At 50.8% G+C, this 23,771-nt stretch overlaps 1 protein-coding gene across 4 annotated transcripts in view; it reads left to right on the forward strand.

Annotated features, from left to right (window-relative positions):
• Positions 1-23,771, forward strand: part of Fam167a (family with sequence similarity 167 member A) — a 32,688-nt gene continuing 8,917 nt past the window's right edge. Inside the window, exons 1-4 of one of the 4 annotated variants that reach the window (XM_036199668.1) lie at positions 1-376; positions 5,867-5,967; positions 7,555-7,810; positions 16,772-17,541. In XM_036199668.1, the coding sequence (XP_036055561.1) occupies positions 17,158-17,541 (384 nt within the window). In that variant the 5' untranslated portion in view covers positions 1-376; positions 5,867-5,967; positions 7,555-7,810; positions 16,772-17,157. Of the gene's footprint in view, positions 377-5,866; positions 5,968-7,554; positions 7,811-14,195; positions 14,640-16,771; positions 17,542-23,771 lie in introns of those variants that run through there. The other 3 variants (XM_036199667.1, XM_036199670.1, XM_036199669.1) reach the window with 3 other exon arrangements.

A 23,771-nucleotide genomic window follows, 5' to 3' on the forward strand; every position in this document is an offset into this window, starting at 1 on the left:
AAAGAAATGAATGTTTGGGTTTGATTTCGTCTGAGGCTTTCCGAGAGCGCCTGGCTGGGCCGGGCCCTGCATGGGGAGAGGGAATAGGGGGTCTTTAGGACCCGGCACGCTGGGGCCAGCGGTGCCGGGAGGCCAACCTGCCGCGGCTTGAATGGGAGGCGGGCGGCGGCGCCGAGAGGCTAGCGGCGGCATAGCTCTGTGGTCGCCAGGCAACCGCCCTGACGCAATGCAAAAGAACGTCCCTTCAAAAAAAGAACCGTGCGGAGAATTCGCAGTGTTCCGGAGCTCGGGAGGCGGGAGCCGAGAGCGCCTAGGGCAGGCGCGGGCTGGCTGCAAGGACCGCAACAGCTCCGGCGACGCGGCTGGGGCGCAAGAGGTGGGTTCTTGGCGGTGCGGGTTAGCCAGGCGCTCAGGCGCCCAGGTCTTCAGGGCAGGCAGTGTGGGGGCTCTGGATCCCAGAACCCTGGAGTGGAGACACCACCATAAGACAGCGTGGTCCCTTCCCATTTGCTCCTGGGGTCTCAGGCCTCTTTGGAAGGCATGGAGGAGCCAAGTGTGGACTCCATGCCTCAGGCCCTAGCTCTCTGTTGACCCTTCCAGGGTTGTGATTCCCGATGGGGATTTGAGAGTCTATAATCTGAGAGGGAGGAACCCCTTGGGACTCTGGTCCAGGTCTACTCATCTTGGCTGGTGACCCCACACCTACACTTCTAAGGGAGATGAGAGTTCTGGCCTCAAGGGTTCAATCCCCAACTACTCTGAAGTGACTCAGGTACCCCAAGAGTGAAGCCAGGGAGACCCGAGGAGACCGCATACCCAAATGTTGCTATGGGAATGAGCAGGTCAGCCAGGAAGCAGGGTACCTGGATGGCCGGAAAGAACAAGGGGCCACGATGGGCGGGGGAGGGGGGACAGTGTCCTCTCAGATGTGGTTTCTGTTGTATGCATCAGTTCTGCTGTGGGTAAGCCCTCCTGGGAACATCTGAAAATGGATTGGCTCTGGGTTGGCGTCCCCAGTTTCTGTCTGACACTCACAGCAGGTTCTGTCTATCACCATCCCTACCACCACCAGACTATCATTCCTGGAGAATCCTGGGTGAGAACCGGTCCTTGTGCAGAGTGCTCAGTAGATATGGCTCCGAAGTAGCTTCCCTTCCATACCCAAGTTCTCCTCCCCTGCCTTCTTCCAGCCCTCTCTTTCTTCTCTCCTACCCTTCTCTCTCTCTTTCTCTCTCTCTCTCTCTCTCTCTCTCTCTCTCTCTCTCTCTCTCTGTCTCCTATTCTACCAGGCTTGGGACTCACTGGTCAAAGTCCTGGCAAAGCCAAGGTAACTAAGGTACCTGTTAGTCTGTCCTCATCCTCGGGATGGGGGACTCCTGCCAGAGTGGTTTTCAAGAGCTTGGCAAAGCCGCATGCTGTACTTCAAGCAATAAAAAGTGGCCTCTTTCCCCAGTCGCTACAGATCTCACTGCTGAGAACCCATCACATTCTTGGTCATTTGAACCTTACAATTACCCTTTGAGGAGACAGTGTGAGTCTCAGTGTGGAGGGTTTGGAGTCTGAGAGGCTAAGAAACTTGGAGCAGTTTGTGTGGTTTGGGAAGGTACAGAGACATCCACGTGCCTAACTCCCTGCCCTCCGGAAATGCTCATAGAGGAAGATTGCCTCTAGGGAATCCACCATGGCCCAGAGACAGGAAGAAACCGTTCACACCCACATGAAATCACAGTCACGAAGGGCTTGTCTCGTGGCCTGAGAAAGTCCCCAGCATACATAAAAGACCTGACTTGTTACCGAGCACTGCATAGACTGGGCTTGGTAGCCCATGCCTGTAATCCTGGCACCTGGGAGTTCCAGGCAAGAGGATCAGAAGTTCAAGATCATCCTGGCTACCTAGCAAGTTTAAGGCTAGTTTGGACTACACGAGACCATATCTCAAAAAAGAGGGTGTGGGAGGAGAAGAAAAAGAAGCAACTGGAATATCCTATTAATTGCACTTTGGGTCAGGGGCAGTGAGGAGGAAGGAAGACAGATCCATTATGAAGGAGACCCAGAAAGATGAGACTGGCTGAGCTCCTAGGAAACAAGAAGGACAGGCAGATGAGCTAGAGTTTAACAGGAAGTGGCAGGTGAGCCTTGCTAATTAGTCACCTGTAGCCTCTGAGCACCCATGAAGGCTGGATTGACAGGATCTGGGGACCTGGGTCAGGGATCCTACCCCTTAAGGACCATTTCTCTCCCAAATAACAGCTAGCACTTCTCTCTTAAGTAGAAAGCAAAGGAAAGGAGAAAGAGGACACCAGGGGTCAGAGGTTGTACTACGATATCACCACCCTTCCTATCCTGTCCCCAACCTGTCTTCCTCTACCATGCCGCCATGCCAGATCAGCTCAGGGGCAGCTCTGTGGATCGTAGCCCTGGGTCCCATGAACATCAGGGCTTCGAAGGGCCCTGTTCTCTAAGGTAGCTCTCCTGCATTAGGTCCTCTTCACACCTCAGCCTCTCCAGGAGGCCCAGGTAACTCCCTTCATGGAGGCATTTCCAGAGTACCACCCAATGGTTAGTACTTCTATGTCTTACCTGTGGTAAGACTGAGCCTTCCTTCCTCACTGGAACTACAAATTCTTTTCAGGAATACCCTGATCCAAATGTGGGAGTGGGTTGGTGGTGAATCTCCAGAGCTCCCTTCCTGAGTATGTTACATGGGACCTGTAGGGCAAACCTGAGTCAAACCTCATGTTCCAGGTTGGAGGGCAAGACTTGCATGAGTCCAGGCTTTGGCCTATGCAGTGGCTACTGTCCCCGTTCTTAAAGGCTGGCCTGTATTTCCTCATTCCAAGAAGTCAGCAGAGCCTCTGGGCAGGGCCTGGGGACAGACCAATGGCAGCTGGAAGGACCTGGGGTGGGAAGGTGGCTGTAGAAACCTTGAGAAAGTTTTGATGAGGACCTGTTTGACCAGGAGACCCCCTGGGAGCCTGGCTTTCCCTTATCTCCTACCAAGTCAGAAGTGATATCAAATGCCTAGCCTCTGTGCATGCACAGGTGCTGAACCCTGGGGACACAAGACAGTCCTGAGCCTGACCAAACCAAGTAGTCAGAGAGGCAGCTGCTCCAGGCTCAGAGATGGCTGTGCTGCCACCTCCTCTGTCTTCTTGATTGGTTGGCCATGCTGGAAACATGGCCGAAGGTGCCTGCAAGCCTGTTAGCCAGTTTGAGTGAAAGCAAGCCTGACAGCGAGTTCTGCCCACATGGAGGCTTCTTTTGATGTGTTCACCTCCAAAGCACTCCGACAGATCCTGGGAGCCTGTCCTGGAGGCTTTCTGACATCCCAGCCATCTGCCTCTTGGCACCCATAACCAGCCCTCCTTGGAGCACTCTCTAGATGCTTTTACCTTGCAAGTCCATCTGTCCCTCACATTCGTTCATCAGCCCCCACCCCCCTCTGGAATACCTCTGTCTTCAAAAGAGATGAGCAAAAGAACATGTTTGCTTTACTGATGGCTGGATGCTCGTGCTGCCCCAGAGAACAACAGCACACCTGCACTGCTGCCTGTGGAAGGGGTGGGGTTTCCCACTCAGTGAACCATGGCAGGAGGGAGTCTCCATTTGAATGTACTCCCCCCACCCCAGCCTGGCGAAACCACCCAGAACACCCAACCTCTCTTTATCTTCAAAGCCTTTTTAGGATCATGTGGAGGATTCTTGCAAAGGGGGCCTTACCCTCAAGGAGCAAAGAATCTGGTCAAGGCTGCGGAGGAGTAAATGCAATTTGCACAGCGTAAAGGGTGACATTAAGTTGGTGCTCTGCCCATCTTAGAACATACAGACACTTTGCTGGGTGGTAGTGTTTGGGAAGTTGCTTTCCCAGGGGACAGGCCAAGGAGAACACCAGCCAGGCCCCGTCAAGGGCAGGGGGTGGCAGTCCAGTTTGAGGTGTCTAGTAACACACACATTTGATCCCCCTAGACCATCAGGTTGGTTCTCCTATGATCCCATTTTATGACCTTAAAGACTGAGGCATTAGGTTGTTCTTCCACCATAACGGAGGTAGTTGGTGGCCAGGCTCCCCCATGTCTGTCTGCCCCATCCTTCACTGTCTTGAGTCTCTCTGAAGCACCAGATTCTTTCCTGATGTGGCCCATCTTCTGCTGACACAATAAGGAATGAAGTCGCACAACTCACTTTCTCTTCTGCCTTCCGTCACTCAGAACAAAGATTCTCTCTTATACCCCAGTGTGGGCACAGCATGTTCCTACAGGCAGCTATAGACCATCCTGGACAGTCCCAGCTTGACTTAGGCCAGCTATAACCCTACTTGTACCCTTCACTGTGTTCCATCCCAACTCCAAAAAAATAACCTAAGACCCTCCAACCACTGAGCAGACAGCACAGCCAGATACAGTGTAGAGATGTGGTACTAAAGCAGACACAACTGTGTACCAGGAATCCTCTTAAGAAATCCTTACAAAAACAAACAAACAAAACAAACAAAAAGAAAGAAAGAAAGAAAGAAAGAAAGAAAGAAAGAAAGAAAGAAAAGAAAGAGAGAAAAGAAAAAAAGCCGGGCGGTGGTGGTGCATGCCTTTAATCTCAGCACTCAGGAGGCAGAGGCAGGTGGATCTCTGTGAGTTCCAGGCCAGCCTGGTCTACCAAGTGAGTTCCAGGAAAAGGCGCAAAGCTACACAGAGAAACCCTGTCTCGGAAAACCAAAAAAAAAAAAAAAAAAAAAGAGAGAAAAAAAAAAAAAAAAGAAACCCTTGCAAAATGGTTGGGCCTTGGGAGCTTGCAGAATGAAACAGAAAGCAAATAGAAGACATTCCCACTTGAACCAGACTTTGTTGATTTTGCTTATTTGAAGTTGGAGCCTTTTATCATGGATTTGTATAGGCCTAACTGCCTTGTTGGGGGACCAGGACAAATGCCCCGTGGGACATTTTCCAGTGGGCCACTATGTCCTTAACTGTGAAGTGGTTTCACTGAACTGTGAACTGAGTTTCCTGGGAAGTGTGTGCTGCTCCTGTAGCTAGCATACACACCCCAACTGCCTTTTGCTTTTATAGCCACAAACTGTTCTAGAGGTTACTGTCTGATTCCTTGGAGCCACTGTGGTCTTTGGAGAGAGTTCTGTGGTCACGTGGGGCAGATGGCTGGGACAGTGACTTATCAATGGTCCTCCTTCCAAGGAGGGCCCCCTTCCTTCTCTTCATTTCTTGAGGCTCCATTCCACCCCATTATTCTACCTCTCAGGAATCTTCCTCCACACTTGCCAGAGAAGCCCTAACGCCGGGTGACAGAGGGGACACAATGAGGAGTCTGGGTCTCCTCATAGACCGCCGCCTCCTTGCCGCAGCCCCACGCTTTCTGCCCTGCATTCAGGGATGATGTAAATCAGCTGTGTGGCTCCTGGGAGCCACGGCCCCTCCCAGACCCATAGGGAAGCACACATCTTTCTTGGCAGTTTTCTCAGCAACTTTTTTCACTGGGCAAATGAAAGCCAACTCACAGGCGTCTCGCAGGAGGCCTGTGGAGCCAGGCCTATTAATTATTCAGCACTGACCTAGCACTTTGCATTTGCGAAGATCTTCATAAGTATTTTTATAGATTCTTCCCTCATAGTGTCTCAGTTTGACAAAACAAGGCTTCCCCTTTCTTAGACAATGGAAGCAGGACTCTGTTTAGAGTCCAAAGGTTCAGTTTAGTCAGCCCCACTAATGGAGCCATGTGACCCTGGGCCAGTCTCATGACATCTCTGGTTTGGGGTTTGTATGGGGTCTAACACTTGGTAAGGTTTCTCCAGGTCAGGCCACAGAAAAAGTTTGTAAACGGCAGTGTGGTTTGAAAATGTTTATGGACGATCTTATTGCAGGTATGCAGATAGAAGCATTGAATCCTGAGTGGAGAGGCAACCATTAGCACAGGTCTCGGCAAACCAAGCCTTTTTGCGTGAAGGTCCTTGAGAGAATACAGGTAAGTAGTTCTGTTGCCTGTGGCTCCAAAATGTGGTTGCCAGCCCACTGGCTGCTCTCACTTGAGAAGCTGTCCCGGAAGGAAGCAGAGGCCAGTGACACACTGTTCACTGACAGCTCAGTAGCAGCTCTCGGGCCGTGTCTCTCCAAGCATGTGGGCTTGGAGCTAATGCCTTTCTCCACATCCCCAGACTGAGCTTGCCCCAAAGAGTTCTTATTTTCATATCCCTCAGAAATGGCAGGATCCCAAGGGGAGAATATACCCATGCTGCCAGCGGGGCCCCACCTCCCCCATGACTTACGTTGGACCCCGTTCCATCTTCTTGTCCTCCCACACTGGCCTAACATCAGGACTGTCTCTTGGTCAGCCCCCTACACATAGGCAGAAGTCAGTTCCTACACCATACAAGTTCTAAGGGTCATGTGGTTTGTCCAGGGGTGGCATGCTGGGTGTGGCAGAATCATCTTTAAGCTCAAGTGTCCCCAGAGCAATGCCTGTTTGCAGAGGAGGACCCCAGACTCGGGACACACTCCAGCCTCTTTGGAAGGAAGGGGTGGATTATCATGGTGCTTTGTTGCAGGAAGGAACGATCCAGGCAGCACCCAGATGACAGCACACACACACACACACACACACACACACACACACACACACACACACACACACACACACACATACTCACACACACACACACACAGAAGAAAGTCAAAACCATTCACACACACACATAGACAGATCCACACACACACAGAGAAAGATCATAAGACAACATGACAACACCACACACACACACACACACACACACACACACACACACACACATCTCAGCACAGTTAGCCCCCCCCCCCCCCCCCGCCCTTGTAGCTGGGGATGCCCCATTCCAGGTGCTCCCAACCACACTGACTCGGAGCTGGAATAAAAATGGGCCTGGGAAGGGGAAAGATGACTGGCAGAGGGCCAGATCAGCGGGTGTCCCTCCTGCTTCGGTCACCATGGCAACTCCAAGGAGGAGGAAAAGGACTCTGGGCAGTGCCCAGCTTGTATCATCAGCTGGGGGGGGGGGGGGCGTTGTGGGAGGGGACTGTGTCCCCTCCTCTCACCCCCAGCCCGGCAGTGCTGAGGCGCATCTGCCAAGCATCATGGTCACATTACAGATGACACCTTCCAGGTTGGGTGAGTTGGGTGGGAGCGCCCCACCCCTATGTAAGATAAGCATCAGGTTTATGATTAAACCTGCACAAATAAGCCTGCCTGCCCAGACCTAAGACTCTTCCGGCACCTGAGAAAACTGTGGAGTCCACTGAGTCCTTTTCCTTCCTCATTTCATCCACCCCATGGCTCTATGACTGCTTCATCTTCAGAGAAGGAGCCCAGAGCAGCATAAGAAACAAGAAGGTGCGTGCAGGCTGTCAACTGAGCTCGCTTTGTCCTCCACTCTTCAGCCTTGGAGACCCCCTCAGAGCACAGCCTATGGGTAGAAACAGGGGGTGCTGTGAGGGCTGGCTGCCCTAGTAGGTTGATTAGGAGGCCAAAGACACTGTCGTTAGGTCACAACTTCCTGATGGAGTTTGCCACTGTGACACGCAGGCACACTCAGCAGAGGAACACTGACTTCCTTGTGTACAATGTGAGCCTCTGCCCACTGACCAAGCTTGGCCTGGCAGCAGCAGCAGAGTATTGGGCAACCAGACAACGTTGGGGTGTGAAAGCCAGACTCACTGAAGACATTCCTTCTACCTGCCTTGCTAAGAAAAGACAGATCCCGAGGGAGCTTGATCCATGGTGGTGGCCAGTTCTTCATTCCAGAAGCTCCTCTAAAATAACTAAGTAACACCTGCTGAGGGTAAGTTCTCTGTATGGGTGAGACTCAGGAAAAAGCCAGCCCTGTCCAGATAGTATGTTCTAGAAAACAACACAGCAGCCCCAGGCTGTGGGCTGTCACCAAGGTAGCCTATGCCTTAAATGGGTCACTCGGTCCCCAACTCACTTTGCCCAACTGTGTACTCTAGAGGATCTGACTGACCTTCCTTGTTGTATACGGGTGGCCTGTAGTCACAGTCAAGGTGGTCCTCCAGGTGAGGACAGCATCACTGGATAGCACAGAGCTGGGACAGAGCTAGCTATCTCCAGGATAGTCGTCTGCCAGAGGATATATGAGCCCTGTCCTGTTGAGCTATATAACAAGGGAGAGAGCCCAGCCCTTAGCTCCAAGCTCAGCCTTGTTACCCTGCTGGCATTGTCCTCTCCACACCTACCCAGTACCAACCCATGCCCTGCTAGTTCTTTCTGATCTCTGTGCCTCAGTTTACTCCTAGAATGGGATGATCACACCATGCAGTCACAGCTCCTCAGGCTCACAATATGCTTTTTCTGCAGAGTGCCTGGAAGCCTGGCCGTGTTAATAGATAGTACCTAGAAACATGGTTGCTAGGGCAGAATCCAAGATGTACTGTAGAAGATAAAGGTTAGTGGAGTCCCAGAGAAACATCCACAGGCACAAAGGAAAGGGCCACTGAGAAAAGACGGCATCTGTACACCTGGTCTTAGGCCTAAGTTGAGGAGTGTCAGGGTATGGTAGGCATCAGTGGGTGAGGAGTGTTGGGTATGGTAGGCATCAGTGGGTGAGGAGTGTTGGGTATGGTAGCCATGGTGGGTGAGGACTGTCAGGGTATAGTAGCCATCAGTGGGTAAGGATTGTCAGGGTATGGTAGGCATCAGTGGGTGAGGAGTGTCAGGGTATGGTAGGCATCAGTGGGTGAGGAGTGTTGGGTATGGTAGCCATGGTGGGTGAGGACTGTCAGGGTATAGTAGCCACCAGTGAGTGAGGAGTGTTGGGTATGGTAGCCATGGTGGGGTGAGGACTGTCAGGGTATGGTAGGCATCAGTGGGTGAGGAGTGTTGGGATAATGGGATTAAATTGCTACCAATCCATGGAAATAACTTAATGATTATAGGAATATTTTTTGGGAGGGGGGTTAACTCACGATACAGGAAACTCACAGTACAGGAAATAGGGACTGAGGCATGGTCCAGGGCTGTTCTCTGGAGAGCTCTGCCTTGATTTGTACCAGCATCCAAGACCACGAGGTAGTGAAGAGAGGGGCAGCACATATGTCATCCAAGGTTGATCACTGAATAATGTTCATGAACACCATGGCATCACTGGGGTATGGTAGTCATCAGTGGGTGAGGAGTGTTGGGGTATGGTAGGCATCAGTGGGTGAGGACTGTCAGGGTATGGTAGGCATCAGTGGGTGAGGACTGTCAGGGTATGGTAGGCATCAGTGGGTGAGGACTGTCAGGGTATGGTAGGCATCAGTGGGTGAGGACTGTCAGGGTATGGTAGGCATCAATGGGAAGTTGACAGAAGATAGAGACCTCCCAGCTTTCCCCAGCAAGACCCTGCCCCCAAGAACCAGCGTTTCAGCCTTGAGGGACCTTGTAGACTCAGAACAATTGAGGCTCAAATGTGTTAAAGCCCTCTGGGAACTATGACCTTTGATGTTCTGCTTGTGCTGAGCCTGGGGCACTTTTCTGTTCCTATGTGCTAAATAATGTGCCTCTTTTCCTGGGTGATGTCCACAGCCCCTTGCCAGTGCTCCTGGGCTGGGGTTTGGTGACACAGGTTTTTATGTGACACAGGTTTTTATCATTGTTTCCAACCTGTAAAATCAACCCAAAGCACTAGGGATATTGTACCTCTTTCAGGTAGCAGAAAAGGTCTCCTGGTGACATCAGGAGTTAATATTGAGAATTACCCTACTAGTGTGGGACTGCAGGAAGCTCAGATCCATGTCGACCAGCTACAGGAGGTGAACTGTAACAGCAGGACCACTCCTGGGCAAGTCTTGCTATTTAATGTCACTTTGCTGAGGGGGCCTAGAGAGGCACATCTCCAAACTGCTGTCCAGGCTGAGCAGACATAGAGATATTTGCTCCATTTGGGCATCCCACTGCCGTCCATTAGGGAAAGCCCAGAGCATGTCCTCTTCCTCACAATGACCCCTGCCTGGGTGGCATGTCTGCTAGAGGGAGCAGAAGAAGGGTCAAGAGCCACATATGGCCAACAGTCACCCTGCCCTCACCAAGTGCTGCTCATAGTTGGCTGTAAATTAGGAAACAACTGTGAGTACCTCAGTAAAAATTAGCTAAGAAGAAGGTGGTAGGTAGCTCATCCTGTTAGTTCTCAACCGCGTGTCTGTCTAAGCGACACATGGAAATGTGGGAGAAGAGAGTCTTAGGTGTCGCCACATTCCCTGCCATGGCTTGGCTCAGTTGTCGTTGTGGCCCATGCGAATGAGCTCTGCAGCCCTCGCCCTAGCCAGGGCTCCTGAGTGTAGGCGACAGAGAGCAACCTGGTTGCAGGGATATTGGGCGACCGTAGGAAGCGAGAGGAGGGGAAGGCCAAGGAAGAGAGCAGACAGTTACGGGGCTGACCGGAAGTCAGAGCCAGCCCCCTGGTTCTTTAGTAGAGACCTCTGCATTTCACAACTGTCTTGCGACTGGCTGGCACCTAGGTGGCCACATGTGAATTCTCCTTGGCTCTTCATCTGGGCCTCACACACTCCAAATTCAGAGCCCAGGCCTGAGCCTCTGATTATTGGTCAAGCTCAGGTCACATTCTCAATCTAGTAGTCAGGGCCTTGGGGCTGGTCCTGTGATCCCAGAGAATGAACACACAAGGTGTGTGGCCTGCTTCTGGTTCCACGCAACATGGGAGCTCCCTGCAGATGGCAAAGGAGGGGTCAGCTGTGGCATAGAAGCAAACAAAAGCCGAATACCAGCAAGCATTTGCCATGTTCTTTTACTTCCTTTCCCTAATGCGTGCTTCTGCTAGCCAGTTAGAACTGTCAGGAATCTAGCCGGAAATGGCTTAGGTCCCAGAAGAGAATCTGAAGGGCTGTATCATCAAAGCCTAGGTTATAGGTCCTGGGTAATTGAACAAATGTCTGTTCATCTCAGGTGAGGAACCAAGGACAGACCAAAGAGATGGTATACCCACGTCTAGCGTGTAGCTGGTGTTTTCTCTCCAGGTCCTGCCAAGCCCCGGCAGTCTGACAGCTCACTTATAAAATAAACACACAGACGCTTATATTAGTTAAACTGTTTGGCCTAATGGCTCAGGCTTCTTGCTAGCTGTTCTTATATCTTAAATTGACCCATCTTTCTTGTCATGGTGGCGGCTCACAGGTCTCTCCCTCTCAGCCTTCCACTTCCCCCAATTCTCTTCTCTTTGTCCCGCCTATACTTCCTGCCTGGCTACTGGCCAATCAGTGTTTTATTTATTACCCAATCAGAGCAACACACGTAACATACAGAACATCCCACAGCACTAGTGTAGTGAACCAATGGGGTTAGGTAACAATTGGAGTTACCTGTAGGAACATGGGCTTCTTCTACATCACTGAAGAAAATGTCCGCCTCCCCCTAGCAACTGTTAACTGCTTATATTGCCTCAGGAAAGGTGGGGCCTCATGAACTCCTTCTTCTCATGATGGAATTTTAATAACTCCAGTTTTGTATGGGTCTTCTGTGGGTAATTTTAGTTGCTGAGAGTTCAAGAGGACAACAGTCTTCCTGTCATGCCCTAAGAACTGTGTTCCACAACAGTCAGGCTCCTAACAAGGTCTAAATGGGGGCCTCAAACTGTTGTGTGTTCTTGGGGTTATACCCTAGTAAATGCTTCCCCTATGACAGCAAGAGGCCCCTAGTAACCCCAAGCATCTGGGAATAGAGCCAGCTTTGGGTAAGTAGTGCTCTGATTCACTCAGTTAAAGTCATGTGACCATATCTGAAGTGAGAGGAAATGTCAGTGCCCTAGGAACTGAGGGGTCAGGTTCCTCAAAGCAAAGTGGCATGGTCTTTCTGGAGGACAGAAGGCAGGAGGTACCAAGTGGAAATGACCCCATACAATGCTGAGCACCAAGGAGGTCCTCTCCGTTTCAGTTCAAAGTCTCAGGACATGGCGCCAGCTGAGTCTGTTTCTGATTTGCCTGGGGAAAGGTGGGGGAGGCTGTCCACCTGTGTCCAGGCACGTTGGTGTACAGACATACTCTTGTTCGGAAACTTGCCAGTCAGGGCAGGGAAGGGATAGGTGAGATCGATGTCCATGGGAAGCCCAGGAGCTGTGCCTCTGCTTCTCTGAGCCCATTCTACTGGCACACATGTGACACAGGGGTCTGCTCTCTGTGCCCATTCATTCCGGTTGATTACAGCACTGTGCTAAGTTCTGGATCCAGGACCAAAGTACTGGTTCACATTGTGAACATCACAGTGTGGTAGAGAAGACCATCACGGGGCCCTGGTAATGGGTGGAGAGACGGCTCAGCAGTTAAGAACACTGGCTGCTCTTCCAGTGGATCCAAGTTCAACTCCAGCACCTTCATGGTTGCTAATGACTGTAGCTCCACTTCCTGGAGACACAACAACCTCTTTTGGCTTCCTCAGGCGCTGCACATATGCGGTGCCCAGACATACATGCAGACAAAGCACCCATACTCATAAAATACAAATAAGTCTTATAAAAAGAAGAGCCTGGTATAAATGTGATAGTCTAAGAGGAACAAGAAATCCAGATGTTAAGAGAGAGCCTAGACACAGACAGAGTCCCAAATTCACTGCTGACTAGCTCTGTGACCTTAGGCAAGTGACCACACCTAATCTGGGCCTTCAGTCTCCCCATGTGCACACTGGGGACAATAATAGGTGCATTCTTGGGTCAGGAGAGGCTTAGTTGTCAGAATGACTCCAGCTATGGTTACTCTTAGTAAGTGTTAGCTCATCGTGTGGTGACATCATTCTTTTCCTGTGTACTGTCATCACCAGAACACACACTCAGCCAGCAAAGATTAAAGAAATCTTCCGCAAGGAGAAAGGCCTCAAACCCTTGAGAACTGAGGTAGAGAGGGGTGGCGGGGGTGGGGAAGAAACAGCTGTACAAAGCCATGGGATTTAAGGGGGCAGGAGAGGCGGTGGGGTGCATGGAGTGTGAGTATGTCTTAGATTGTATCTCCTGAAGAGGAAAGGGTGGGTTCCAGTGGAAAAAGTGGGGAGGGCATTAGTCAACAGACCCCTAGCCTTCCTCTACCTAGGAGCCCATTGGGGAAGTGGACTTGAAGGCTTTCCAGATGAACAAATTAGCTCATAATGAGACAAGGTGTTGGCTGATGGGTACCCGCCCACCTCCTCCAGCAGCCTAGGAATTAGCTCACAGCTGGCGAAGCATCCTGTGCTATCCTGGAAGCCAGGGAGCATGTTTGAACAGGAGCCATGTATGCAGAGTGGGTCTCTAGGCCCACACATCATTTCTTCAGGAAGGCTGGCACACCTGCAAGGCTTGTCCTTGCTGTTAATGGGGTGTCTGCCATGTGGGGCATACCTGAACCCAGTGGGATTCTGGAATTGTCTTCTTTCTCCTGATAATCTGGGCCCTGGGTCTGAGGATGTCTTTTGACTTTCTGCTTTGCTCTGTGCTTACCCCTCCAGGAGAATCTAGGTTAGGTGAAAAGCCTGTTGCCTGGCATGTCAGAGGGCTCTTCCTGAGCCCAGGTTCCAGAATACCCTAGTATATCAAGAAAAACAGAAGGGCCCAGCTGCCATCTGTCCACCCAATAAGCTGCCCCAGGGATATGGCACCTGTTGCAAACACCCATTCAGCACCTTGCCCCCAGCTCAGGACAAAGTTAGCTTAGTGCCTACTAAGTGGGCAGTCGATGGTGAATCTTTCTCCTGACACTTCCCCAGGCCTGTGTGGGTGACATTCCAGGCCAACTCCTACACCCAGTAATAGAGGAAGGAAGAAACCTTCTGGGCCTCTTCAGGTTCTGGGGTCATTTGGTTTCTAAGAAGAGATGGGAAAGAGCAGAGATGATTCAGGTCACCAAGAGGTCAAGGACCCACTGCTGATAGCCCAGTGCAGTGGTGGGTAATAGGACTGGAATTTTCAATATGCTCCATCCACTTCGCCATCTTTTAAAATGTAGTCTTATCTAGGCCTCCTACATGTTAGGTACAGTACTAGTAGCTTTTACCTTGTTTAGCCTCAGATCCCCTCAGTGATCTGTACATTTAACACAGACCTTCACTATTAATATTCTGCAGCCAGTATCCTGAGATTCTTAGGAACGTTTTGCATTTTGCACCGAGCCAAGTCTGCAGATTATGCAAGTTCTGGCTGTACCAACTCCTCAGAAGAAGACGGAGAGGCTGGAGGTGGTCTTGAAACTCCAGACCCAGAGCACAGATCTCACAGCCGCCTTCCAGCTCTGAGCTGGGTAGAAAGAAACTGACTGGGTGCCCAGGTCCCAGCTGGCAGCTGCCATTAGCCAGCTCATGAAAGCACCTCACCTTTCCCATCACTGTGCTCCCCACATTATAGTTCCTGTTCTCTTGCTTGATTTTTAGATGACACTGAGGCTGGAGGGAGCCAGAGTATACCCAGTGATTCACAGGCACCATGAAGGTAGTGGATGAAAGGCTCCCCTAAGTTGAGTCATCTTACTGAGCTCTCTCGTCTAGGCCTTCTCTGAGTCTATCCAGAAATAGTAATTAAAACAAAGCCACACAGTGGAACTCAAGAGGAGACCCTGCAGAGTGCCACCCACTGCAGAGAAGCACGTAGGAGTAGGAAGTACTTCCCAACACAACCCCTGTGTTGTCCCTCCCAGGATTTGGTGAGTAGGGTGCTACCCATCAGTCTGTCTAAACTGGACTTTCTCCAAAAAGCCCTGCTGGCTGTAATAAGAGCTCCCAGGTCTGGGGAAGGAACCTTTCTAGAGTTTAGCTGCCCCCAGGTGTACTCAGAATGAAGGCTGGCACCTCAGCACAAAAAGCAGACAACGGGCACCTGGGAGAGGCCCCAGAAAGCCACTCCCAAGTTTCCACTTTGAGAGATTGGGAGAAGGCGATCATGAGGAACTGGAAAGGCAGAATATCAAGAGTTGCTGTGTCTTCCCAGCATGCTAACAGTCAGGGAGCATATATGAGGAGGTGGGTAGTATCAGCCAATCCTCTTTACAGAAAGCCAAACTGAGGTTCAGCTAGCCTGACAGCCTGAAGCTAGGGTCAGCATCTCTACAGGGTTTCCAGCTACATTCTTGGAGCTTCTGGGAAGCTTAGTGGCTTCTGAGGGAGCCCCAGGGCCCACATAGTGGGCTTAGAATCGCTGTATGTCAAGGACTCTCAAGGTACCATTCCCTGCCCAGAAAAGGCAAGAAATAAGACTGGGTTTCTCTGCTATCTGTGGGGTGCAATGTTCTTCCCTAGTGATGCCCTGGGGAGGGTCGGCTCAGAGCCTGGGGAGGGCAGCCCCTGGTGCTCTGGTCAGCTCTCCTGCAGCCTAGGCTTGTCAGGAGGACCCTCCCCCCTCAATGGCCCAGCCTTCCAGTTTGCTCCCACACCATCCTCATCTTAAATCTTCATCTTTGTCTACTTACTTCCTGCCATTGCAATAAGATATCACCTGAATGAAGTTTTCTTTGAGCATGTATATATATATATATATATATATATATATACATATTATATTTTGTATTTCTTATACTGATTTTATTCGTAATCACTAAAATGCAGAAACAGTTTCATACAATTCAACAGGTGGAGAGACAAATTGTATTCCATCCATTCACTAAGAAAGCAGAATGAAATACTGATAAACACAGCCACATCTCAAGTATACTACACCAACCGCAAGAAGGCTGAGCCTGTACGGTGTAATGAGGGAGCGTTCTCAGGAAGAAAATGTGTGGAAATAGAAAGAGGATTATCATCAGGGACTAGGGTGGTGGACATACTGCCTGTGCAAAGGCAGCATGACCGATTTGTGTCACCGTGAAGTCAGGGGTTTTCAAAGACGCAAAGTCAACAAGCATCTCTTTGTTTCCCTCCTTTTCCACACAAGGGCAGCGTGTGCTCCAAGAGGCTGAGCCTATAGTTTTTCATCTGAGCCTTATCTTGGAGATGGTTCCACCTCTGTTCATGTTTAGAGCTCAGCAGAGATATGTTTCAAACCCAAGTTCAAGTCATGCGCCTCCTACTCTGATCTGCCCTTGCCCAGATCTCCTTGGACATGAGATGCTAAGGCTGGGAGGCTCAGGTCTGTTTCTTACTCAGCTACTCCTCTACCTATGCTTTAGTGTGACAGGGCTGAGTCTTGGTTTACACCCTTCACTAGAGCCAAGGTGGTCAGCTCAGAGCACAGCTGGATCCGTCGCAAGGTAGTGCTGCCCTATGGGCACTCCAGGTAAACGTGAGAAACATCTTTCCAAAAGAGTGAGTCATGAGTCTCCTTCAGTTTCCCAGCCCAGCTCCAGCCCAGGCTGCCGGCTAGAGGTGAGGTCAGGTGTTGTTGTTGGAGCCGGAAGCTGAGTGTGGATGGAAGGTGGGGCTGTGGTGGGTTAGGGTAGCTAAGGGGCAGGAGACACCTGTCCTGAGTCTGTGCAGAATCCCACTTGGCCTGTCAGCTGGCTCTGAGGACCTGCCCAGAGGAGAGACCTATGTCCTGAGGTTCAGACCAACTGGCTTTGTCCCCTGATTTCTTGCTGAGAGATCTATCTTGGTGAGTCGCTTGGCCTCTCGGAGACTCAGGTTCAAGCCTCTCAACTTGATGCAAGGACTTCTGTGGTCTCAGAGAGGTAAAACGATTTTACAGACAGTAAAGCTCTGGTTCTATCAATTGCTCGGCATGGAATCTAAAATTGCCTCCCTTCTTGCCAAGAACTGGCAAGTAGAAACCCCGTCCCTGGACCTCAGTTTCCTATCTTGGGGAGTGAGACTAGAGCTGATATGATTCTTTTCCTTTCTGCAGGCTCACTTCCCCCTAAAAGAGGACATTCCTATCATCTCCGACCTGCACACCTCCAGCCAGCATAGATAGATCTTGGAAGAGGCTGCCTCAGAGATTCCTGCTGATGCTTGTCTGATCCTGCCTTCTGTGAAGCATGGCCCCCACAGGATTATGGGACAAATCATAGACCCTGAGCCACACCTGCTCAGAGAGGCACACTTTACAGCCTCACTTGGCTCCAGGTGCTGCCAAGCCTTGAGACGCACTACCATCCCAACAATGCCTTCAGGAGCTAGGACCAGCGCTCTGTGAGGTCTTTGCAGAGCAGGACTTGACCTTGCTACCCAGCAAGTCTCCCGGGTGGCCTCTACCACCTCCCATGTCTGACTACCAGGGCAGACTAGAGAATGTCTGTGCCCCGAATCCAAGTGGAAGAAGTGGGTGAGAAAGACAGGCTAGCAGGGGCAGCCGCACCTCCCGATGACCACCTCCTCAGCCTGAAGGCCCTCACTGAGAAACTGAGGCTAGAGACCCGAAGACCCTCCTACCTGGAATGGCAGGCCAGACTAGAGGAGCAGACGTGGCCTTTCCCAAGGTCAGCTGCCCAGCAAGAGGCCCCCTTGGAGCAGGGAGCATGTGGAGGTGGAGAGCCTTCGATATCTTTAAGGGAATCCAGAGAGCTTCTTCCACCTGCCAGGAGTGCCAGCCAGGACGACAGGCCGCTGACCACGGGCAAGCTGGAAGGCTTCCAGAGTATCGATGAAGCTATAACGTGGCTCAGAAAGGAACTGGTGAGTGGCCGCCCCATACAGAAAGTATGCTGTGCTTGTTCCCTATCTCCATCTTTCTGTCTGACCTTGTCATCTCCTGCATGATGTTTGTCCTTCTGTCTCTGCCTGTTTCCTATTTGTCTTCTGATTAGGCAAAGGGTAGATCTCATTTCTCAGTGGATACATGGGGTCTGAGTCAGTCAGGCCCTATTCCAAGATAAGGAGGGAGCAAGTGTTACCCCCAAGGATCTGAGCCCACATTAGGGTGTCCCTAACCCTTTTCCCACTTACTTTTGTTCCTGGAAAGCTAGGGGATTCTCAGAGTTTGCCTGTACTGACTTCTCTAAGAAACCCTCTCCCCATACACCACAGTTGTCTACAGGTTGGGGACCACCACTCACTCATCGAGCAAGCGGCCTCTTTCCCTGAACTGGGAGTTGACACTAGCTAGGTGGTGCGTCTCCCTGGGAGAGAGACTTTGGGAAGGACTCTCAGTCTAGGGGTCATAGTTGTAAGTACTGGGGCTCAGCATTGGAAGTGCTGTTTAATAATTCAGGGTGTTCAAGAGCTGTCAGAAGGGGGCACTTGACTGATCACGCTTTGAGTGAAGGCTTTGGCAAAGGATGTTGAGTAAGAGTCTGCTCAGAAGTCAGGGTGGGTCAGGCTTTCCAGATGGGATGAGTGAGCAAAGACAGAAGACTGAGTGGTACAGCACCCACCTGGAACCTATTACTGCCCACAGGGATTCCCATCAGGAACCTCTCACCACCATGGAAATTCTGGGAAAGGAGGTGAAACATTTTCCCATCCTGCCCCAGGAAAAACCATTAGGTCCCTCCATAACAGGGGCTTCTTAGCAGACCCAGACCTGAACCAAAGCCTCCCCTTAAGCTTTAGCTGCTTCCCTGGATCACCTGCAGGGCTACCTGACTCCAGGGAGCCAGCAGTCAAGGCCAGCTGCCTTCCAGAACCGGTGGTAAGAGGAAAGCAGAGGCCGGCTTGGTTTGTTTTGTTGAGTCCTGCAAGAAATCTCTCCACTGGAGCCTGAAATTTCTCATGGGCTGAAATGGAGTATTGGGGTTCAGGATGGTAGCAGCTGGGGAGGTTGGGCATCTGACTAATTGGGAACCTCTTTAGTTGACATTGAGACTGCTCAGAACACACTATTCCATTGTGTATGCTGTTAGTATCGAGCATGGGTATGCTTGCTATGGGCTTTCGCTGAAGACAGGGTACCTGGGGAGTCTTGCTTTGTGACCATAGCATGCTCACAGGAGCATAGGAGGTGGAGAGGTGGGCATGCAGGGCCAGAGATAGACACTGAAAGCTGCACCCTGACTTCCTGAGGCCATCCTGCTTTGATCTATTTTTCACAGAGGAACAAAAAAATACTCCCATTAGCCAAGGATGCAATTTGTTGGTTTTGGGTTCATTTGAGAGTTTATTGCTTCTAAGAGCAGAGTTGTTTACTGTCTAAATAAGTTCACATTCCTTGTGGGCTTCCCTTTGGAGTGGGAGAGTAGAGAAACTCAGTGTTTCCTCTGAGCGAATGGAAAACAGCAGGGGCTTCCTTTCAACTTCCTAGACACCCCCATCATCCCTTAGATGGAAAAGTACCATGGGGAGCTCTGGAAAGACCCCAAAGCCTCAGCCACACCTCAAACTGTTGAAAGGAACACCTGGGGCATGATGCTGAACATCTAGAGACTTTGAAGGTTGGTTCAAGTGCACCCAGCCTAGCTGAGAACATTGTCTGAGATCCATGGGGCATGTTTAGTCTCACTGCCAGGACATCAAAAACAAGCATGGCAAGGTGCCCCACCCACAGTGTGCTGGCTAAGAGGAGCAGACCAGCCATATTTAGTGTAACTCAGACTGTTGGATCCCAGGGCAGGGCCATCATAGTCAGGATTAATTTGGTTGCCAAGGGCTGTCTGACGTGGGCACAAGAAATATGTGCATTAGTAACATGCCTTCTATCTGCACAACATCTTCCATTCTCCTGGGTGATGAGGAGTGGGTAATGATGGTGATAGTGATGACAGATGTGTCACCGTGCTCAGTGTGTGCCAGGTACATCCCCTGCGTTACTCACTTCTTGTTGTCATGTGACCTTGCTTTCCAAACTCTCCGTTTGAAGAAGAGCAAAAAGACTCAGGAAGGCATGCAGCTGGGAATCAGAAAGCTGGCATTTGAACCCGGGCCGTCAGGTCACTGGGCTAATGCTAGTTCCAGCTGCTGCCACAGAGTACAGCATCCTTCATCTGCCGGCTGCAGGCCGTTTTCCTGAAACTGAGTTCACAGGGATGTCAGCAGTCAACAGAATGTGTGGGTTGGAGGCAGAGAGGAAAACAAGGTTGAGTGAGGATAATCCCTGCATGCCATTCCATCCTACAAAGGTCCTGGGTACTTGTTGTCTTTGTTCTCAGCATGTGGATGAACTCTCTGAAGCTCCTGGGAGTCAGAGAACCTAGCTAGGAAGTGCCAAAGCCAGGGCTCACCCTTCACTTTTGGGAAATGCAAGGAGGGAGTCCACTGAGCTGGCCTGACCCAGGAAAGGCCCAGCTGAACATGTTGAAAAACCATTTGGCCTCCGAACTCCAATGTGCATTCAGAGGCCCCCCCATCTCTTATAAGGATGAGTATTCTGTTCTGTGGGTCTGAGATGGAGCTCTGTGATTTGGAATTTCCAATATGTTTCAAGGGACACTAAATGTCATATTTCATACCACACCTAGAGTACCAAGGATGAAAAGAGGCCCAAGGGACCGTGAAAAGATCCAGGAGTCCCCAAGCTTGAGCTCCACATCCTGTCCCTGCCTCAACTGTCCCACAAATCCAAGTTCAGACAGCAAAGGGGTCTTAGTGAAAGACTCCTCACTTAAGCATCCCCTCCACCCAATGAGGCAGGAACCCCGCCTGCTTAGAGATGGCCCCCAGGGGCTAGCAGCAGCTCCGGTGCTGATCTCAGGACCCCCATGCCCAATTCTGCCCAGCCAGAAATCAGACACCAGCAAAGGTAGCTCGTCAAACACTTAGCTGGAAGTGGCTGGGTTAGAATGTTTTCTTCTCTCTGTCTCAGTTAAAACAAAGCTTCATGCTACTTTTCTAATGTACCTTATGTTCACCCTGAAGGTGCCTTTAAAATCTCATTTTTAAGGCCCTGGTGAAACTAGTTTTTATTATGCTGTATTTATTTGACTTCAGAATCAAGCTTTCTCTGTTCCTGGGCACCCCTGCCCTCCCTGAGTATTTGTTAGACTCATGTGCGACTTATCCTTTCTCCCACACGTCTGAGGAACAGACCGAGACTCTAATTCCAGTCAGTATGTGGGCTTTCCCCTCCATACTGCCGAATACCCAACTCAACAGAAGTTTCTCTGTAGTCCTGGGAATTGAATTTAAATACCTTCCTTCCCATGCTAGGCAAGTGCCCTTCCATGTATCCCCAGCTCTCTTTCTAGTATGCTTTTCGAGATAAGGTCTTTCTCAGTTGCACATGCTGGCCTTGAACTCACTCTATAGCCCAGACAGGTCTTGAACTTGCAAATCCCCCTGCAGAAGTAGATGCAATTTTAGGCCTCTGCCACCAGACCCTGGTTTTAATGGAAGTTTTGGTCCTAGCAGAGGGCAACCCATAGTGTGCCTCCTGTCTATCTGGTGGTCCTCCTGGGAGCTGTTAAATCAGCAGGGGAGACCATTGTCAATGTGCCCTCATTCAAAGGCAGGCTATGCAGGAACAGAAAGCATTGTCTACCCTTCACTGCCTCCTCTGGGGCTAGCAGAGAGGAGTTTCAGGATCTGCACAGGTTTCCAAAGCAAAGAAGGGGCTGGGAGATCCCTCCTGACATTCCTTCCTGTCTTTCATCCCCAAGATATGGGATGTTTCTGCCAACATTCCTGTCAACCCAAAGTAAAGTGGCTTTCCCTTCAGCTAATGCTCCAGGGACTTTGGGATGCAAACCCTCAAGGGTCATGAGGCAATCTCTAAGAAGTGTGGTTCCTGGACTACTGGCCTGAGCTCCAGCACTCTGACCCCTTCGCAGACTGAGCCTTGGGCCACATGGAGGCAGTTATGGCAGAAACAGGGCCGACAGCTTAAGCTTAGGGACCTCCCTGGTTTCCCATTTGACATCCCTTCTTGCTCCCTTGGTCCTCTCCTGGTCTCCATTCACTCATTGATTCTCAAACTATAAGTATCATATGACATCCAACTAAGGCCTGGCATCTCTGCTCCAACTAGATCAAGAGACCATGTTACCACCCAACTGTGGCAGGCAGGGCAGCCTCTGCACTTGGTGATTTGGGGCCACCTGACATCCCCAAGCTAAGATCCTACCTAGCTGTCCTCAGGGTCCTCGAAAATAACCATCATGTTCCTTTGCTGATTCTAGACTGCTCTGGTTACCAGGTCACAGCCCCCCTGCTATGTGCCTGCAGTGAAGACAGGCTAATGGGTGGTCTGGGATGAGGTGGTAGCAGTCCTGCAAGGGTGAGATGGGAAAGCCATGGCCCTGGGCAGCAGGAGTCTGTCAGCTTCTTCCAGCTGAGTGTGGAATTCCAGTTGCTTTTGGTCAGGGAAGCAGCTTCAGGCCTGGGCCTGGAGCTGAGCCACTGGCAGTCTGTCTTGTTTCTATGGTCTTGCTCAGAAGTGACCTTGACAGATAAGGAGATAAGAAACAGGAGCCAGAACATCTGCTCTGTCAGGGGCAGACAAAAGTAGAAGCCTCCCTGGTCCCTGATGCCCTCTGTGGTGAGAACCTGAGAATCCATAGCACCTACACTGTCTGTTAGTTTCCTGCAGGTGTTTGATCCCTGCAGGCAGAAGGTGTTTATAGCTGTTAGAAACAGAATCGGAAATCTGGTGGGACCTGTGTGTCAGAGCTGTTGATCCAGGTTCTGGTGTTGCCTGTGGCCTCAGTTTGATCACCAGCCCAAGTTCTCAGTGGCAAATCTAGGCAAGCACATGGCTCTGGCATGTATGACACCAGCTCCTATTATCCTTATCTGCTAGATGCCCAGCCAGATGACTGGTCACAGTCACTGTGTGGGATGGAGATGCTTGATGATGGCAGGAGAGAGGACTCTAAGGACCCAGGGCACTTCTGTGCAGTGCTCCCGGAAGCTTGAGGCTGTTGGCTCTTCCCATTTTACAAAGGAGAAGACAGAGGCCCAGAAAGACCAGAAGTCTTAGGACAGAGAGGTTAAGGGACACAGCTGAGGCTGTGGCTAAGCCTGTTAGGGTGGCACCCATCTGACTCAGGGTCCAGGACTCTTCTTTCATGTCATGGGCCACATGCTCTCAAAGGCACACGTTCAAACCCTGATGATTTCAGAAGAGGATGCTCCTAGAAGGTCCCCCAGGGTTGTATGCCATGCCCCAGAACATGTCATTGGGACCATTCTGTCTCAGGAGAAGATGATGAACTATTGAGAGGCAGCCAGCAGGGAGACCAGGGGTATGGGCCTTGACACACAAGAAGCCCAGGCATCTGTCTGCCCAAGGCTTGTCTCTTCCTCTCATGAGCACCCAATTCTATTCGTCTGAGAAGATACTGACTTTGTAGGGGTTATGACGATTTTTGTATTAAATACAACTTGAGCTACATAGAGAGTGCCAGGCCAGCCAGGGTTACATAGCAAGACCATGTCTCAAAATAAATAAATAAATACGAGAACGTATAGACAAAGGTTCAGGAGATGAAAAACGTCAGAGCAGTGGTGATATTCATTTCTTCTTAGTAATGCCATTATTTCTACTTTTCTGTACTTTCCAGAAATTTCTAAAATAGAAACACCGCATATAATCAAGGAGAAAGGGGTTATTAAGAATAAAAGGTCAGAGAGAGAAAAGTGTTGGGTTCTTTTGTCTTGCCACTGTAATTGGAACTCATGCCTCGCCCTGCAGAAAAGAGTCTCCTAGAACGAGGGAACTCAGGCCTTCCATTCCCAGCCCTGTCTCTGGGACCTAAGAGCTATAGGGATTGTGGCCAATTGGCTGAAGCTGACCCTCCCAAGGCCCCACCCACAGTCCCCTTCTTCGCTGCAGTGTTGAGAAGGGAACAAAGGAGTCTGTGGACCACAGCTCAGCAGAGAAGCAGTTCAGGGCAACCCAAGAGCCACAGGAGGCAAAAGGGGATTTTCTCACCCGACTACATCCCCTGTAGTAAGATGAGAAGTCCTTGGGTGGCTGGACTGTGGAGCTGAGGTAGGTGGGATGGGGTCTTGTGTTCCAGAGAGTCTCCCTCAAG

Source organism: Onychomys torridus, chromosome 9 (assembly GCF_903995425.1).
Source record: "Onychomys torridus chromosome 9, mOncTor1.1, whole genome shotgun sequence".
Taxonomy (NCBI): Eukaryota; Metazoa; Chordata; class Mammalia; order Rodentia; family Cricetidae; genus Onychomys; species Onychomys torridus.